Genomic DNA, 19,738 nt, shown 5'->3' with positions numbered 1-19,738 from the left:
GATGGGGCTTTCTGGGGGAGGGGGTGGATAAGGTTTTGGGCAGTCAGGGTACAGGTAGCAGAGGGGTTTAGATGAGTCGGGAGTTCTGGAGGGGGCTGTCAGGGGGTGGGGAGTGGTTGGATGGGGCGTGGGAGTCCCAGGGGTCTGTCTGGGGGTGGGGGTGTGGATAAGGGTTGGAGCAGTCAGGGTATAGGTAGGGGGTAGGGTCCTAGGGGGCCAGTTAGGATGCGGGGAGGGTCTCAGGAGGGGGCAGTCAGGGGACAAGAGGCAGGGAGGCTTAGGTAGGGGGTGGAGTCCTGGGGGGCAGTTAGGGGCAGGGGTCCCAGGAGGGGGCAGTCAGGGGACAAGGAGCGGGGGGGAGGGTTGGGGGTTCTGAGGGGGGCGGGAAGTGGGAGGGGCAGGGGTGGAGCTAGGGCAGGACGGGGGCGGGGCTAGGGCGGGGCTCCTCCCGTCCTCTTTTTTGCTTGCTGAAATATGGTAACCCTACCCTAAAAGCTTCCAAACAATATGAGGCCTTTTACCTGGTATGTTTCACAAGGGAATGCCTGTACTAGTATTCTGATTTTGTTAGACTTTCTGAACAAAGAAGAATGAAATGGAAAAACAGACTATGCACTCTTAGGCCATTGTGTAATGTCAGATCGTAATGCTTCGTGAATCACTATTTTGTTAAAATGGTGACTATCGTCTGGCAGTTAGCCAATTGAGAACGTAGAGTGATCTGTCTGCTCCCATAGTTTAGCCTGGAAAGAAAGGGAAAGAGAGCCAAGCAAAATCCCACAGAGCACTCAATAACTCTCAAAGTTATTTCCGGTGGAGCTAAGTAGTAGAAAAGCCTTCCTGTAGGTGAGTTTTATTGGGCATAATAGATATATTGCCATTGTCACCCAGCACACCCATGTTGTTGGGTGCATTATTTTGGAATAAATGCCCTTTTGTCTTTAGTAACATACAATTTCTCTTTAATCTTCATAAAGTGGGAAACTATGTACTGCAGCCAAAGACTCTTGGGTAGTAATTTTTGCATGGAATAGGAAGCCTGATTATATAACCCTTGAAATTAACAACGCAGGGGCAGCATGTTTTTAAAGGGGACCAGCAATAGGAATTTAAAGGGAAAAAAAGTCCTTTGCAGTTTGTGCTGAATGTCTCCACTAACCAGGAGGAGAGATGAATCAGCGTTAATTGAAAATAGTTAATTCAAAACACGTCCTTTTTCCTTTTAGTTTCTGCAGCATTCTCTTTTCCACAGGCAGCCTCCTCCACCTACTCTTGTTTTATAAAAATAAAAATGCAAAAATAGAAATCTGAGAGTTTGTTGTGGGGTAATTGGTTAACCTAATACCTCAAGTAGCTCTACAAATCAATTAATTAAGGCTCACATAGAAGTCTTATGTAGGCCACAGTGATCTCTGTCTAAATATTCAGGTTAATTAAAATCATAAATAAAGACCATTTACAGAGGGAGAAAAAGTACTTGAATATAAATTCCAAACATTGAAAAGAAAAATGGTGAATCTACCCATAGCAATATTGAAATGCACATGGTCATTTAGTTACCTGTATTCTAATAGCACTACAAGACCACAGGCTGTAGTTGGTGTGAATTTTTTGCCCAAGGATTCTTTAATTGTTTATAGTGTGGATCGTATTTCAATATAAAACTCGGATCATGGGCCACCTCTTCTCCTGTTTGTGACCATGAGGACCACTTCCTTTCCCATTCCTAATCATACAACACTGTTATGGCACCCACAGCATACAGTTTACATGGAACAGTAATATTAGGAAACGATTTAATGTATCTTAGCTGCCTTTAGTGCAATTGGAAACAGCACCATGTGAAGAGCCAACACTATGTAGACCATCAGCAAGTGCTCACCAATGGTCCCCGGATTACAATTTGAGAGCTGGTATTCTAAATTTAATAAAGTGGTAAGATGCCGTTTAGCGAGGCACGGTGGATGAGGTAATATCTTTTATTGGACCAACTTCTGTTGGTGAGAAAAACAAGCTTTCGAGCTTACATAGAATTCCTCAGGTCTGGGAAATGTACTGAGTGTCACAGCGATTGTTTAGCATAAGTAGTTAACACATATTTCAAGGGGCCATTCAAGGTGATGTGGCCCATTAACACCCCTCAAGTCAGAGGAAGGGAGGAGAAAAAGGAAATGGCGAGTGGGGAGAGGTAAGGGTTAAGTGGGTTATAGACTTGTAATAAGCCATAAATTCAGTGTCTCTATTCAGTCCATGATTTTTAGTATCTAGCAAAGTAATGAATTTAAGTTCCCAGGCTTGTCTTTAAAAGTGTGGTGCGGGTTTCCTTTGAGGATGAAGACTGAGGTCAGATATTGAGTGAGTGCTTTGTGATATGATGTTTTTATCTCTTATTTTTCTGTGTGCATTCATTCAAGAGCATAGTGATTGTCACATTTCACACACATAGTTGTTATTGGGGCATTTAGTGCACTGGATGAGGTACACCATATTGTGATAGGCATGTGTAGGACCCATGGATCTTGAAAGCTGTGTTGTGGGGGGAGGGTGTTGATCATCATAGCAGTGGAGATATGTCTGCAGGTTGTATCTGTTGTTCTGGTAGGTCTGGTGCCACTTTAAGTTGGTGTGTCTTGGTCTGTGGGAGCTTGCTTCTGATGATGATGTGGAGAGGTTGAGGGGTTATTTGAAGACCAGAAGTGGGGATTGAGGAAAGATTTCTTTCAGGATGTGGCTCCCATTGAGTATGGGTTGCACTTGTTTGATTATACCCTGTATGGGTGCCAATGTGGGATGGTAGGTGTTTACTAGAGGTGTGCAGTTGGAGGGGGGTTATTTCTGTATTGAAGCAGATTCTCTCGGGATATTTGAGTGACCCATTCTATGATGCGATCTACTTCTCTGGTGAAATGTTCTTATTTGGTGAAGGCAGTTTTACATGTGTTCAGGTGTATACCCCAGACTTTCTCCTCAGAGTATATTCTGTGGTATCTGAGTGCCTGGCTGTAGATAACACATTTCTTGGTGTGTTCGGGGTGATTATTGGATCTGTGAAGGTAGGTGTGGCGATCCAGGAGTTTCTTGTATATACTTGTCTGAAGAGTTCCATTGTTGAAGCTGATCGTGGTGTCCAGGAAGTTGATGTTAGTGTGGGAGTGTTCTAGAGAAAGTATAATGGATGGGTGGTGGTTGTTGAAGTTGTAGTGGAAATCCATGAGGGAATTTAGGTTATATATCCAGAGGCTGAAAATATCAATGTATCTCAGGTATATTGTTGGTTTCTTGCTGTATTTGTCCAGAAATTCTTTGTCAGGGTGGCCTGCGAAGAGGTTGGCATATTGGTGAGCCATCCTAGTACCCATGGCTGTCCCCATGGTTTGAACAAAGTGTTTGTTGTTGAATGTAAAATTGTTATGGGTGAGAATGAAATGGATGTGTTTGGCAATAACTTCAACAGAGAAAGCCTGGGAGCTTAAATTTGTAACTTTGCGAGATACTAAAAATCATGGACTGAGTAGAGACATTGGATTGATGGTTTATTAAAACAAGCTATACCCACTTAACACCCTCCCCCTCAAAAACTTTTTTTTACCTCCCCCTCCCTCTGCCCATGACTGGAGAAGGGTTAATGGGCCACTTTACCTTGAATGGTCCCTTGAAATGTGTTAACTATTTACGCTAAACAGTCTGGTCCACCTTGCATTTAGCTGTGACACTCTGAGTACATTTCCCAGCCCTGAAGAAGAGCTCTGTGTTTGAAAGCTTGTCTCTCTCATCAAAACAGGTTGGTCCAATAAAAGCTAATACCTCACCCAACTTGTCTCTCTAATATCCTGGGACAACATGGCTACAAAAACACTGCATACAAGATGCCATTTAGTTAACAGCCTCCTGCAGCTCTTGTTTGAAGATCAAATATTTTAAGCAAAAAAATTGTTTAGAAGGTTAAAAATCAGAGCATTTAAACTTGGTTTCTAAACAAAGACTCTCTAGCAACTCTACTTAATTACACCAGCTGCCATATACTTGGAAGAGGGATGTTTAATTGTTCGGTTTTTTTCAGATTTTATAGAAAAAGTACAGTTAACTGGTCCAGTTTCCTCTAGTGGCAAGCTGTGAGCCCCCTGTGGCAGAAGATATGCCCTGAAGAGGGTCACAGCAGTAGTTGTGAATCTGAAGCACTCAGTACAAACCACAAAGTGAGTGGGGCCAGCAAGATCGAAGATTCCATCAGCTATAAATACTGGGCTGATTGAGTATAAACCCAGTGAAGTTAAACCTGGCCCAGCCAGGCAAGATGCCTGATGGGTAGATGCCTGTTCTTCCCCAAGGGATGAATTTTGGGATGGGACTGCAAATTCTACCCACTGACACACACAGGAGTGAGTTAAGCCCAGGGGATAGTTGGCGTAGTGAAGTAAAGTGATGATAAAATGAGCCAATGGAAAATGAGTGGATTTAACCTTTTCCCGTTTACAAGTCTAGGGAGGAACAATAGTTAAGGTTAGGGCAGAGGACTGGGAATCAGGTGACCTGTGTTCTATTCCAAGTTCAGCCTCAAATTTTCTAAATTACTTTGGGCAAAGCCATTTTAAGCCCTCTGTCCTCCAGTTTCCCCATCTGTAAACATGGGAAAAATAATACTTACTGTACTTCATTGCCAAGATCAGGTCATTAGTGTTTTTAAAGCTCTCTGAGGTCCTCAGATGGAAGGCACTGTGAGAACTGTATTATTATCTATCTAGTTGTAATCTTAGTAATCAAGCTGGTATCCCTAATAACATCAGTAATTCAATGAGAGTGAGCAAACCAGACTTAAGAAATGGCTAGGAGGTTTTAATAGCATGGTAGTTGTGAGTACAAATAAATCATGGCCCTTCTTTGTCACTCAATACTGTTTCTTATAGTTATCCTCCCAGAAACTACTGTTGTATTAATTTAGATGAATTTATAGGCCCACAGAGTTAAAGGTGTGAACATGACCCTGAAACTATCCAATATTAAACAGTTTTAAATAAGGTTTGGGTTTGATATACAGACCTCAGCCTGCTTAATACAATGGGAATCACATTAGGCAGTTCTTGCCAAAGGTTAGAAATGTATTGATTGGAACACATGAAAAGGAAAAAGAGCAGAAAAAAATCAAAACAAGGCAAAAAGCATTGAAATTGGCTGATTATGAAAACCAAACACCTGTTAAAGTTCCTTTGTGGAGACGGTAAATACTGGTTAAAGTCTCTTTTCAGTCGAACAATTCTCCTTGGAAGGGAGGAAAGGGTTATTTCTGTTAAATATTGAGTCTTTCCTGCTTTTAAAAACATGGACAGATGCAGAAGGGAGAGAAGAGGTAGAATAGTAAAGATCAGGGAAATATGGCTTTTGTTGATGTTCTTAGGATAGAGGGTGACTGCTCAGTCATGGATGGCTGCTTTGGGCTGGCAGGTTGGCTATGATAGCGGATGTTCTGGACTCTGGCTCACTTCCCTGTTCAGGGATGCCATCCGATTGGTCTGGTCAGGTTCCTATCCTTCACTGGTCCTTCCCAGGCTGAGCATTTCTGGATGGGCCATCTCATTTCACCATGCTGGTGCTGTGCAATACAGTTAATCTCAGGATCAGATGAAAAGCTGAGAGAAAGAGAGAATAGGAGGAAGAGGATTGGGGATGAAAAGGAACATGCAAGGAGGGGAAGACACAGCAAGATTTCACCTGTATCAGGCTGGGATCCTCACTGATGCAGCAATGATCATCAGACAGCCTCACTGGAATATCAAGGTCTGGTGTCACAGCAACAACCCTTCCCACAGTGATGGCAAAAAGTTTTATTTTTCTCCCCCAAAGTCTCTTTTTTTAAGGGCCCCGAAAAGGTGATGAGTGGAATAATCCATCCTCTGTTTATTTTGCCCACCAATTAAGCCTAATTTCCAAAGCACCAATTTTAGTCCACTGACTCTCTACTCCTCTGGTTTACCAGTCACAATTTTAACACAGTCCTTGAGTGGTATCAGTAAACTCTTTTTTGTTTAAATTAGCTTAATCTTTCTGTCTTCTTCTCACATCTTTTCTTAAGTAGTTTTATGTAACAGGTCATGGTGATAATTCTTGAACCGTTACCCACTTTTTACCAGTTAGGCTAACAATTAGGATAAATTTGTACACCCAGTTATCACAACGCCACCCATTCTAAATAAGAGTTTTATCAGAGCATGTATAACATTAGATGAAAAATTAAGGGTCTTGTGTCCAGCATCTCAGCAAAGGGCCCTAGACTATGGAGCATCTCTACCAAGGGAAATCAGACTCAGCCTAAGACTAACAGTGTTCAGGGCAAAATGCAAGCTGCCCAATTTTGATCTGACCATTTCACCAAGGAAGAGAAAATTTCTGCAGATATATGCACAGACCCACAACTTTACAGAGTGCAGAGTTGAAGTTCCATTTTGAAATTCCTTTCCAGTCTTTTAAATCCTGGCACAGTACCTGGATACCATGGTAATCATTTTTAAAAGCACTAGAGGCCTTCCTATCTGTGCTTTCTTGATTTAAAACTGCTTCTTCCTAAAAATGATTAAAATAAGTAAGAACTTGCACTTGTATTTTCTTTTCATTTGTTTGGAGCTGGAAGACAAAAAATGCATTTTTGTCAGCTTAACATTTCTTGTGCCCTAACCATAAACATGGTGTCCTCTCTTTTTCTTATTACTTAGCACCATTTTGCATGGGTCCTTTTTTAGTTTATCCTTTAGTTTAAAAAACAACGGAATCAAAACATTTACTAAACCTACCATGTAGTAAAATAGCACCGGCACTACTTCACACAACTCCCATAAACCAACATGATCCCTTGTAAAGCGGAGATCCCTAAAGATGGTGCATCAAGCCAATATTATATTATTATTACGCTGAAAACCAGCTGCCTGTGGCTGTGATGGGTGTATCAAGACCCAAAAGGAAAACCAGGTCTGTTCTCAATTGTTAATATCCTGGTTGCCCTTCTCTCAGCCTGAGTAGTATGATCATTGGAACCATACAGCTGACAGAATATCATTAGTTCCTTTTGCAGGTCTCATTTAAATCATTTCCCCTGCCAGCAAGTTTTGCCATGGCGGCAACGATGAATAAGACTCCTGGAGAGTTGCACTGGACACACTATGAGCAGCAGTCTATGATTATTAGTTCTTCAATTATCCTTTTGACATTGGGAATCATTTTATTGGCCTTCCTAGCTAGGCTTTCTTAGTTTAAAACCATTGCTTCCTAAAAATAATGTAAAGGAGTAAGCACTCACATTTGTATTTTCTGTTTTTGTTTTTGTTTTTTAGATATTTGGGGCTGGAAGAAGGTTATTAGAATGCTCTAGTCATTAGTATGTTAATGATCTGGTCCATTTTAGCTTCTTCAATAACTCCAGTGCATAGTCTTTGATGATTCTCTCCACGTTTCATACTAATTGTCTTCATTGACACTATCCATTTACTCAATGCCCAAAGGTATTGAGACTATAGTAAGGCCATGCTAAGTTTCAGTAAGAAGAAAGGATTTTTTTAATCATAAGAAATTGCTAGCTATGTTCTCCTGTACTGTCCAAAATTGTAAAACTGTCTCATGAATAGAAGGGGTTGCTATTAGAGCTAGAGATTATATTCTGATACTGTATTTAATAGGACTGTCTCTTTTATGAACGAAAAGGACAAGTTGTTCCAGTGCCAGGGCCGGCTCCAGGGTTTTGGCCGCCCCAAGCAGCCAAACAAAAACAAAACAAAACAAAAAAAGCCGCGATCGCGATCTGTGGCGGCAGTTCGGCGGGAGGTCCTTCGCTCCGAGCAGGAGTGAGGGACCGTCCGCCGAATTGCCGCCAAACAGCTGGACGTGCTGCCCCTCTCTGAAGTGGCCGCCCCAAGCACCTGCTTGGTAAGCTGGTTCCTGGAGCCGGCCCTGTCCAGTGCTAAGGATAAGTTTTTTCTAAGCATTAGGTTTGAAACATTTCTGGTAAAACTACCTGGAACCAGATGTTCAAATCCAGGGAGAATTCATTCACCATACATTCTTCCAAGACTCATAAATTGAATGCCAAGCAGTTTATTATGGGTCCTTCATATAAGACCATATAAACTGAGGGCCCTGTCTTCTCTCTTATGAAGCCCATATAACATTTTGGTAAGCAGACTTCTGGTTTCTCGACTACAATTTCCCTTCTCCCCAGTGCTGTGCAACACACTATGTGCTAGTTACATGCAGCCTTCCATCCCAGGGCTAGCTCTGTTTCAGTGGCACTTTATATACGTAGCACGAGACTCTAAACCTGGGCACACAAAAGTAAATCAATTAACTCTGGGGTTGCTCCAGATTTATGCTTGTATAACTGAAATCAGACTCTCTCACCATAGTTCATAAGGTGCTCTGAGTTCTTTCAGGAGAAGGTGGTACATAAATGGAAAAATATTTGCATTTATTATTTTCCAAACATCTTTGCACATTTACTGAGTGAAAAAAGCTAATACACAGTGAAAAATAGCTAAAAGGGGGGATCACATGCACAGTTTAAAAAATCTATGATGTTCAATCATGTCTCTCCATTAGGTGGTTGTTTAATTTATTTTAAAGCATGAACAGTGGGGCTTACAGGATTCCTAAAAATGTCAGGCTCATGAAGCCAGTGAGTTAGTATAGTGCTCTGGGGCTGTGTCCATGCTAGCCTTTTCCCCTAAAATTTCTCACCATGGGTGCCACTCCTCTGGTGATAGAAATGATGGGAGGGCTGATGTAGACAAGCCACTAGGGATCCACTAGCATTTTAACCACTATTTTGTCCAACCTTGCTCAAAGTTTTAGGAGAGTCGTAGTTCAGGTGTAACAAAATTGCATTTCTGACAGCGTACTGTGGTCTGTTTATTAGAGGTGCTGTGGTACGGTTGGTACCTGGGTGGTAGTCTGGAGTTATCCTTTCAGAAAGGGAATTGGCAGGCAGTGACCTTATACATTAGCTAGTATTTTAGTCTGGCTCTGCCAGCAAAAATATTAGTGGTAGCAGTTCTTGGCAAATATTGTTAAGCGGAATAATAACTGAAGAAGCTGAAGATGGGAAGAAGTGTAAATGTACTTGGGCTCCGAGAGAAGGCTAAAATGAAAAAAGACAAACAATATGCATTTGTGGACATATAAAGTAATGACTTATTTGTTATCTATAGAATAAGGGTCTTGGTGATGTAGTTATTGAAACTATTGGGAAATTATTATTATGTTCTGTAACACAGTAAATGTACATGACGCTTTATAAAGCATATCAGAAGGCAAGGGCCACAGTTTTCAAATGTAAATAGTCATTTTTGGGTGCTCCATTTGAGACATCTTAAATGGGTCTGGTTCTCAATTACTGAGCACTCTGCACTTCTTCCAAACAGTCCCCTCAAAGGCATCTCAGGTTAGGCACCCAAAGTCACTAGTTTCTCTTGAAAACCTTAGCCCAAGTCTCTTCCCAGAAGAGTTTAAAACCAAGGAAGTCATTCTTGTTTAACACTGGTTTTCGTAAATAGTGGCTGAATGAAAATAGAAATGCTGCAAGAGGACCAGTTCAAAGACTCTTCTTAATTAAGTGAATTATCGTGAACAGGCAAAGTCCTTGCCCTCCCCAAAACACATCACACATTCTTTAACCATTACATAATACTACTTCCCTGCAGTTTAGCATATGAAATGAATAACTTTTCTCCTGTGCTATTGGTGATGAAGATGAAAACAGATGGTAACCTTTTTTAATGTATTATTTTATCAGACAAATTTTGGTATTGTCGATTATCGCCCAATCACAAGGTCTTGCACTACGGAGACTTGGAAGAAAGTCCACAGGGAGAAGTTCCCCATGATTCTTTGCAGGATAAATGTAAGTCATGTAAATGTGCTGGCTCTTCTATTAGTTAATGTTTAAGTTACTTATTTGCTTTTAAGACAATGCAATATAAATAGCTCCATTAATGGGCCCAGTATGCCATGCCTCCTCTGGTTAAGGTATATCTTGTCACAAGCATTCTTCTCAAGTACAGACCTCTGTGCAGTCTATAAAGAGTTTGTCAGACTGCAGTAATGGTAGAGCTTGTAAAGTGTGTATTTTTTTCAAGGCTATCCAATGGCAGCTCTACCCAGAAGGATGTGAGCAGTTCCAGTCAATTTATGCCACCATTTGGATTGTTCACCTCAATTTTCTTGTTTAGCTTCATCTTATTATGAAACCCAAAATGAGTGGCCAGATCTTGTCTTTGCAAATCCATGGGTGGCATAGATCTGCTCTTGTGGCCCGGGAACTTGTGAGATCTGGGTTCAATTCCAGACTCTGCTACAGCCTTCCTCTGTGTCCCTGAGAAAATTGTTTAATCTCTTATTGCTTCACTTCCTCATCTGTAAAACAGGGATAATAATTCTCCTCTCTCTCACACACAGGGTGTGTGTCTCTGTCTGCCATGCTGTCTCCCCTCCCTCCATTTGTGCTGCCTTGTAGAGTGTGAGGCTATATTAACAACAATGGGTTAACCCTGGAGGGCTCAGCCAAAAGCTAGTTCATCATTTAGCAGTAAGGCATTCCCTGGGAAATATCCCACCCTCTGATTTCACCACCTCAACCAAGCTTCACAATCATCATCGCTGTGTACAGTATTAAATTGTTTGTTTAAAACTTATACTGTGTGTGTGCGTATGTATGTGTACACATACATACACACACACAGTATAAGTTTTAATGTATGTGTATACACATACATACACACTATATATATATATGTCTTTTGTCTGGTGAAAAAAATTTCCCTGGAACCTAACCCCCCCACCCCCCCATTTACATTAATTCTTATGGGGAAATTGGATTTGCTTAACATCGTTTCACTTAAAGTAGCATTTTTCAGGAACATAACTACAACGTTAAGCAAGGAGTTACTGTAACTTAATAACCTAAACTTCTTACACTGATTCATTTTTATTAATCAATTAACACAAACCTTTGGGATAATGAAATCAAAATCTTTGTTCTGCCCCCATCCCATAAAAATGTCTGGGTGCTGCTTTATGCTGGCCTGGGAGAGTGACACACCTAGCTGGAGTCACATGACAGTGGCATTTTACAGTCACATTCACTTATTTTCATTGCTGTACAGAATTGCCTCAAGGGTGCTTTTACTGGAGTCCTTTGTCAGAATCTAGGACAGGGTTTCTGATCACTGCACTAAAGCATTGGCGCTGGGAAAAGCTATTTGTTTGCTCTGCAGTTAGAGAAATAGGGCAAAAATATTACAGTGGCTTTGGAGTGAAAGATGAGGCAGTGAACCCCACTCTTGAACTGTGGCTCTAGTGACTGGGCCCCATCCTCCATAAAATGTGTATGTCGGATGACCAAGTGAATTAGATAGTGACAGAATTTGAGGGAGGGCCACCATTCCTTGAGTGTCACAGACTTTTCAGGCTCAGGGGGACACATGGATTACCACAGCAGCCATTACATTAGGAATTAGTTTAAATGGAACATGAGAACCATCCGACTCATGTAAATAGAGCCCAATAATAAGGTGCTACTGTTCAAGACATGCCAAGCAGAACTAGCTTTGGGAACCTACAAAACCTGTGACCAAGTGCGGACTCCCTAGTTTTTGAGTCACCCTATATATAATGTGGGACTACGGAGATTTGCTACCATCTGAGTGTACTGACCTACACTCTCCTAGACATAAAGATTACTGTGCTCTCCACTGCCAGCTTTGGACAAGCCTTCTCGCTCCTCCTGGCCATCGGGTGAGCAAAGGGGAACACACAGTGGTCCTTCTCTCTTCCCATTCCCCAATGCAGAAGGGGGAGAACCAGTAGGGGAAAGGGGATGAGGGAAAGAAAAATGAGACCGAGGTGGCTTGTGGAGAGGGGGGTCCTCTTTGTCTGCTCACTAAGTTTGGATGAACTGGTACCATCAGTTCTCAAAAATGCCTTCTTTCATATACAGTTTGCTAGGAAACTTGGTCCATTCCTCCCAGATGAGGATTTAGCCACAATAATCCATGCATTGGTCATATCCAGGCTGGAATACTGTGACTGATTGTATCTGAAGCTGAATGTGAAGATTATGCATAGGCTCCAGCTGGCACAGAATGCAGCTGCCCACCTCTTCTATGGCTTAGGCTACGTCAGACCCATGCTCAAGATCTTCCACTGGCTCCCTGTCAGCTTTCAATGCCAGTTTAAGGCAATGGTCTTAATTTTCAAAGCGATTAATGTATCAAGCCCCAGCTACATCAAAGACCAAATTTTGACTTATGAATCACCATGACAGCTGCATACTTCTGGAACAATACAGATCACAAAACCCAGGGCAAAGCATATGAGATCTGGGAACCAAAATTCTCAGTAGAGAGGATCTGGCTATGGAACAACCTTCCAGATGAGATCAGGTGAATTCAGAGTCTGACCATATTTAGGAAACATTACAAAGCCTTCAGTTTAGAGAAAGTCTTTTCACCATAAGTGATACTCACAACTCAGACACTCCCTTTTATTCCCCAAATCCTCCCAGTTCCTCAAAAAAACCTACCTCAAGCAGAGTGTTGACCCTAAAAAGAGAAAAGTGACAATGACTTCATGGAGTCCACTAGGGACTTTGCTACGGCTATCGCCATCTTTGCTATGGGGAAGTTGCTTAGAGACTCCAGTGATGGTTGGCACTTTAAAACCCTAAAGTAGACCGAAGGAGGAGAGGTTGAATGGATAACCCCAGGAATAATTTCTGCTGCTTATGGTTTACTGTATGTAAAAAAAAATCCATTAAAAATGGCATTGTATTTTAATATTTTGTGTTGTCTTTTCAACCATAACACTGTGAGTGATACAACAGCTTGTTGTCTTGGCTAGAGAAGACACATATATAATACATAAAATATGTGTTCTGCTGCTGAGTCCATCGGGGGAAAAATGCATTCTCTACTGTAGCATTTCCATTAGAGATTCTAAGGGCTCAAGCAATGACAGACTTTCATGTTATTATTCTGCTCCATATGATCCTTTTCCAAAGTCACAAGATAATGGGTTATTTATAGATTGTAGAAGCTTTCTGTCATTCACTGACCATATTATATTTAAAGTATATAGATTTTCCATAATGTAATTACTGCCGGAAAATTGACTTCCACTTGAAGCACAGATGCATTTATCTCTGTGTTCTAGTGACCTCACCAAGTTTACTCCTGCAGAGACTGTGACAAATGCAACTTTTCAAAACTTTTTTTAATGAATTTACTTTAAAAATTATTTTTTTTAAAAAACAGTGATGGTTGGTCATTCTAAACTTTATATAGCTTCCCCATCAAAATCACAAGTGTGTGATTGAGCAGTCAGTCATTGATAAAGTGTAAAACAACATAAAAAAGTTATATCTAAATTAATAAGACAGATATATGCTATATGTTGTCTAGAGCAATGGTTCTCAACCTTTTTTTTTTTCGCGGACCACTTGAAAATTGCTGAGGGTCTTGGCGGACCACTTAATGATCTTTCCAAATGTTGTTTGTACCATTAGCTAACTATTGTAAAATGCTTTGGATAAAAGCGTTATATAAAAAAAACTTAACAACAATTAACATTTTTTTGTTCTACAAATAAAAGCACACAACTCATATTTTAATATCAGTAGCCTTACCTTTCTAATGTGATGGATGTGCCCTCTCTCCCCTGCCGGGGCAGGCCCTGAGCTGAGGCTGGGAAGGAGAGCCATCTCTCCCTGGCTGCCACAGCCCTGGAGCTGGGGAAAGTCACCTCTTTCTCTGGCCACCGCTACACTGCACGTCCAAATTCCTCCCACCTCCTCTTACCCCACTACTTCCTCACACTTATCCCCTATTCTCCCCCAGGCCACCACCTCACCTTACATGTGCGTCTTCTCCAGGGTCCAGGCACCTAATTAGTGGAGCCACACCTGCGTGGCTCAACTAATTAGGTGGGTAGCCCTTCATTCACTTGTGTTCGGCCACCCAGGCGTGAACCTTAGAGGGTACTATCCGTGGACCACCTGAATGGAGCTTGTGGACCACAGTTTGAAAATCTCTGGTCTAGAGGTGTGAGTGTACATAAACCCTATACACATCTACACAAAATCCATTTTCCATCAAAAGTCTCAACAAGAGGGAGAACGCAGAATCCTAGTTCATATTTCCATCTGGACATGTGAAACTTGAATCCATTATGTTAAGGCTCAGTGATGCCTGTTTCAGTTGTTTTGCTTAGTTTCCTTTTTCACAGCAGACTCTGGTAATGGCATAGTAGCTGGAATTTTTGACACATCAGTTTTGCCTCTTGTTTGACAGCACAGCTCTTACACTTTTTGGTTACACTCATTTTCTTTTTTTGAATGCAGTACCTGTGGCAGATATAAAAGCAGTTGTGACAGGGAAGGACTGCCCTCACATGAAGGAGAAAGGTGCTCTTAAACAAAACAAGGTATGACTTTCAAATTATTATAACTGTTCACTCTGCAGAGTACAAAGACTGTGAACATGACCTTTCCTGAAATAACTGCATTCTGGCTTGCTGCAAATCCATTTGTATGTGAACATACACACACACACATATTCTCTATTTTTCTGTCTTTTTCTGTTTTCATCTAAGACCATGTGAGTCAAATTATTAGACAAGCCTACTTGAGTGGGCTCAACCCTATGTTTAACTTTCATGGCATCTGTGCATTGTGATAATTGTGGATAAACACAACACATACGGAGAAGTGATCAGTAGTGCTGGCTCCTGCTGGGTTCCAGGGAGTCTAACAGAGTAGCAATAACTATTGATGAGTGGCCTAATGATGTTACATGCTGAAACATTATCCTCATTAAACAAATAAATTGTGCTTACCATATTCTCTGATGAATCTGTCACTGCATCTGTCACACAGCAAAGATACAATTTATGTCCAGTTTATAGTAATTTCAGATTGAGGTGTGCTAGAAAACCCAGGTGTGAAATGGATGCTGATGAAAGGATGCTATGTGATATTTGAATTCTAAGGAGGCAATGATGCATTCAGTCTTACAGTGGGATTGAGAAGAGGTGCAGTGTTCAGATCCAGATTAGGTTTAGGATATTTTTCAGAGGTTGGGTTCAAGAAGCTGAAGCTAGCACTAGTGTTCAGGTTTCATAGTGCTAAAATCTTGCTTTTTTTTTTTTGCTGAGAAGTTAATTCCCAATTACGAGAGCTTGGGAGATCCGATGATCTTGGGAAAATTCTGCCATCTTTAAAGGTGGAAATCCCTGGCCAACAGGTATATTCATGAGACTTCCATCAACCTGTTCTGCATATGAATTTCAGTGGGGGAATAAGACCCTCATTGCTTTGGATCTGACTTGAAACCACAGGGTTCTAGCCAGGGGATTTGAATCTGAATCTATCAATGCCTGAAATTAGGAATATTTTGAAGTTCTGCTTTGGATCCACCTCTAGTTGTGATGCTTAGAAAGATTCTGAAGCATAAAATATTTAAAAAAGGATTTCCTACTTCAGTAGTGTTTAATTTTGAAAACAAAATGTGTGTGTTTAATGTTCATGAAAGCATAGGACTAAAGACAGATCTGGAGCCAGGCATTGTGGGGGTGGGTGCAGTGAAAGCTTCCCCCCGTAACCATTGCAATGTACCTTTGTCTGTCCATTCCCACCTCTGGTCTTTTCCTACAATGAGAAAGAGATGAGGACAGGTAGAGACAGCTGAAACTAGCTGTTCCCTCAATGACTGATTCTAAGATACTACACTGATGAGTGCAGGATGGCTGGAGAGACAGACCATCTCAGAAGCTCTGTTTGCGTATGTTTCCCATGCAGGTAACTAGTCTCAGTTGTATTTGGCTCATAGAGCAGAATAGTCATTTTGAAATACAGAGTTTACCCTTATCTTCTTTCACTATAGAATATTCCTGATTGAAAATGAAAAGCCTTATCAAATGAAAATCAAAGCCAAACAAAAAAAAAGCAAGGAAACATTTTCCTGGTTAATTTTCTGAATCAGAACACAAACACACACATACACGCAATAGATTGCACATAGCTCCGACTTATTGCTGCATCTGAGACATCAACAGCATTTGTCTGTTGCAACTATATGATATAGATGAAGTATTTTTAGTGCTTCCTTATCTTGGCATTCATTTGTCCACACAAACAAAGACAGAAACCATACAGTGGGTGATGGAAAATTTGTCATCTTTATAAAGCAGCAGTCTTTAAATAGAGTTTAATGCTAAATAGAAGGGCTACAGATTTGTATGCCCTCAGCAGTCAGTAATGCTCCATTTCCTAGGGTAAAATTGCAATAGACTGACATAAAGCTGCTAACCAAAGATGTGGAGGTCAGGAATTGATAGGTAACATAATTACATCCATAGCTGTTGAATTCAGTTTTTGGTTCAGACTGTAGTCATTTTTGTCATTACTCCATTTATGATGTTGATTTTTCCATGTCCTCATTTTCTGCTTTAGGAATAGCAGAATTTGGAAGGTTAGTTATTGTGTAATACAGACTCTATGCACAATGTCTGCAACATTTTAATAGTCTGTGCAGAATATTGCAGCACTGCTTAGCTAAATTTTAGTTTAATTTAGTTTGACAGCTGAGAATGATGTATCAAAATCTCACAAACCCTGTTTTCTTTGTATTTACAAAACACAGAGTGTAGGTTGAAGTTTCACAATTGAAGAGAGGATTTGAAAGGACACCTTCATCATGTTATGACCTAGAGAGAGAGAGAGAGAGAAATATACACATTAAGGTGCTTGTTATATCTAACAATGTGTATTCATTGGAAGAAAAGAAAATTAAATGAGAGAATGACAGTGTTACACACAGGAATAGAATTGGCAGAATGTTCTTAACAGTGGCTTCATCATTTCTCCATTGGCCAACATCAGCCCTTATTCTTCCAGTGGGATCATTTAGAAATAAATAGGAACAAAGCTGAACTGGAATTTTGATGCCATATGAAACTTGAATGGCTTGATAGAAGCAGATTTGAATCCATGGTTGTTTAGTCTTGCTCACGTTTTAAATTGGGTTCAATTTTTAAGACTCACTATTAGGCTCATTTGTGCCTCTCATATAATATTAATATATTTTATGCAAATGAATTGTATTTGATTTAAAAGCCATTTAACAAGGAAGTATGAGAGACATGTTCATCTAGCCGTGGGTATTCCCCAGTCATCCCTTCCATTTGCTGACTTGGTAGGTTTAAGAACATAAGAACAGCCATACTGGGTCAGACCAAAGGTCCATCTAGCCCAGTATCCTGTCTTCCGACAGTGGCCAATGCCAGGTGCCCCAGAGGGAATGAACAGAACAGGGAATCATCAAGTGATCCATCCCCTGTTGCCCATTCCCAGCTACTGGCAAACAGAGACTAGGGACACCATCCCTGCCCATCCAGGCTAATAAGTTCATGGAGAATAGGTCCATCAATGGTTATCTAAATCTTTTTGAACCCCATTGTAGTTTTGGCCTCCTCAACATCCCCTGGCAACGAGTTTCATAGGTTGACTGTGCGTTGTGTGATGAAATACTTACTTTTGATTGTTTTAAACCTGCTGCCTGTCAATTTCATTGGGTGACCCCTGGTTCTTGTGTTATGTGAGGGAGTAAATAACACTTCCTTATTTACTTTCTCCATCTGTGGAGAATTTTTAGTGAGCGGAAATTAATCTACTTACTTCTCCGTTCTTCAGAAACATCTGTTCTCTTTGATTTCACCTTGGTTATCACAGAACAAGAACACCAGCACACATTCTAGGTAGTGTACTGTGGGAACCATCCTGCTCTGGCATTGGCTTAATAGGCCGGTGGTTCCCAACTTGTGATGTGGGCTGTAGGAACCATGAGACCACTCAGGATGAGGTGGAAGGACACTCACATGGTGGTTTCAGCTGCATGTGATCGCTTGTGCTCCTCGGCCTTAGGCACTGGCAGCATAACAATTAACCAGTAGCAAATCTGATTATCAAAAGCTGCCCTGCTCCCTGATCCTGTCTGCTCACATCTCTTCTGTAAAGGATTCCCCATGAGGCTGAAGCAGGGAGTGGCTAGTAACTTTAAGCAGAGTGTTCACACTCTATTTCAATGAGAGAGACATCTCTGGTTCCAAGCATTGATTCCTCTTGTAAATACAGGAAGGGGCAGAGAAGAATTCACCAGGAGGGGAAAGGAAGAGAGAGAGTGCGCGAGAGGGAGAAGTTAGAAGTGATGAAGGAATGGTTGCAGGGGAGGAAGTGAAACAGAGTTGGAAGTAGGGAGCAAATTGGAGGATTGTGAGAGAAAGGATGGATCTGGGACAGAGAGAGGAGCTGGTGAAAAGAGTTGGAAGGAAGAAGTGAACACAGAGAGGTTGAGAACTGGGTTTTCAAAGGGAGGCAGAAAGGGGAAGGAGATAACAATGAGAAAGTTAATGGACTGAATGAAAAATTGAAAGTAAGACCCAGCAAAAAAAAGACAAAAGAGACAAAAAGGCAAACGAGGGAACATGGGAAAGGGGGAGAGAAGGGAGTGATAATAGAGCAAAATGGGTGCAAGACTTGGCAATGACTACAGGGCATGGCATGCAGGGATATAGGCAGGAGCTGGGATTGGATCCATTACCAGTGGGGTCTTCAACCCAGGTAGTGAGTTGAGGGGAAGAGTTAGCTGGAGAATGTTGAGAAGGAGATATCTGACAGAAAGGCTGAGCTTGGAGCATCATACTGTTTGTTATTGGTTCTTTCACATCCCCAGTCCTATGTACAGGATTTGTTGGTGACCTTCTGGAAACTCAGTAGCTTCATAGTACAGGCTTCCTCCCCTGCGCATTTTGTTTCACGACTTGGCATTTTCTGATGTCAGTAATTGATAACACTCTGCGAGGAGATAAGGCCAGGCTTGTATGGGCAGGGGTAAATTTGGTTCTGGAATGCAGTCATTACTCTTAATAAGATACGCTTGAGAGAGACATGCCTAAAACAGAAAATAACTGCATGAACTATAAGCAATTTGATAGCTGAGTGCATCTGTAGAGCCAGGAGCTGTTGCTTCCTCTGGGAATTAACCCAGAGAGCTCCTTTTGTATGTTCTAGAAATACAGCAAGTTTGAGATAATACCCACGCCCTGAGGAAAGCAAGAATTTTCGCCATGTGATACTGAAGTTTCAGATCAACCAGATCAAGTATGTATAGGGTGTAACTTAAAGTTTGTAATCCAGATTCTGGTCTTGTTACACCAGTGTAAATCTGGAGTAACTCCACTGAAGGCAATGGAGCTACTCTGGCTCTGTGTACCTGTGATCAAATCTGGTCTGGTATATCTGCTATAGCCACCACAGATTTACAGTTGTTTCATTTTTGATCCTCAATATCGTGAATGTAGGAAGCAGTGCTCCTGTAGCTTCTAACAGTGTAGGAACAATTGTTGTATGACTCTCTTCTCTCCTTCAAGAGAGCCAGTAAAGACAATCAGTGTTATAGGGCCACTGACCAGGAAGCAAGGGGGTAAAAAGAACCGGGCCCATGATATGGAGGGGAATATTTCTGAGTCCACCAAGTAGAGGCCACACTAGTCACTTCACTAATGACTGTTAGCGTGCGGTAAAAACCAGTCAGAGTTGATATTGAGACATGCTACAATAACAGATATACCACATCTACTTGCTAGTTTCAGGATATGGAAATACCACAGTACCTTAGATAGCAGTGTGGTCACTGTTGATAAATGCTGACTA

General features: G+C 41.3%; 1 protein-coding gene across 2 annotated transcripts in view; it reads left to right on the top strand.

The window, feature by feature from the left end:
• LOC112119106 (engulfment and cell motility protein 1) overlaps positions 1-19,738 on the top strand; it is a 444,965-nt gene that overhangs the window by 417,473 nt on the left and 7,754 nt on the right. For both annotated transcript variants that reach the window (XM_026663518.1, XM_026663519.1), the window contains exons 19-20: positions 9,770-9,877; positions 14,372-14,454. In XM_026663518.1, the coding sequence (XP_026519303.1) occupies positions 9,770-9,877; positions 14,372-14,454 (191 nt within the window). The remainder of the gene's footprint in view (positions 1-9,769; positions 9,878-14,371; positions 14,455-19,738) is intronic.

Source organism: Terrapene carolina, unplaced genomic scaffold, assembly GCF_002925995.2.
Source record: "Terrapene carolina triunguis isolate 2854851 unplaced genomic scaffold, T_m_triunguis-2.0 Scaffold33723, whole genome shotgun sequence".
Classification (NCBI taxonomy): Eukaryota; Metazoa; Chordata; order Testudines; family Emydidae; genus Terrapene; species Terrapene triunguis.
The sequence above is the reverse complement of the archived record's forward strand: the minus strand, read 5'-3'. Positions and strand labels throughout refer to the sequence as shown.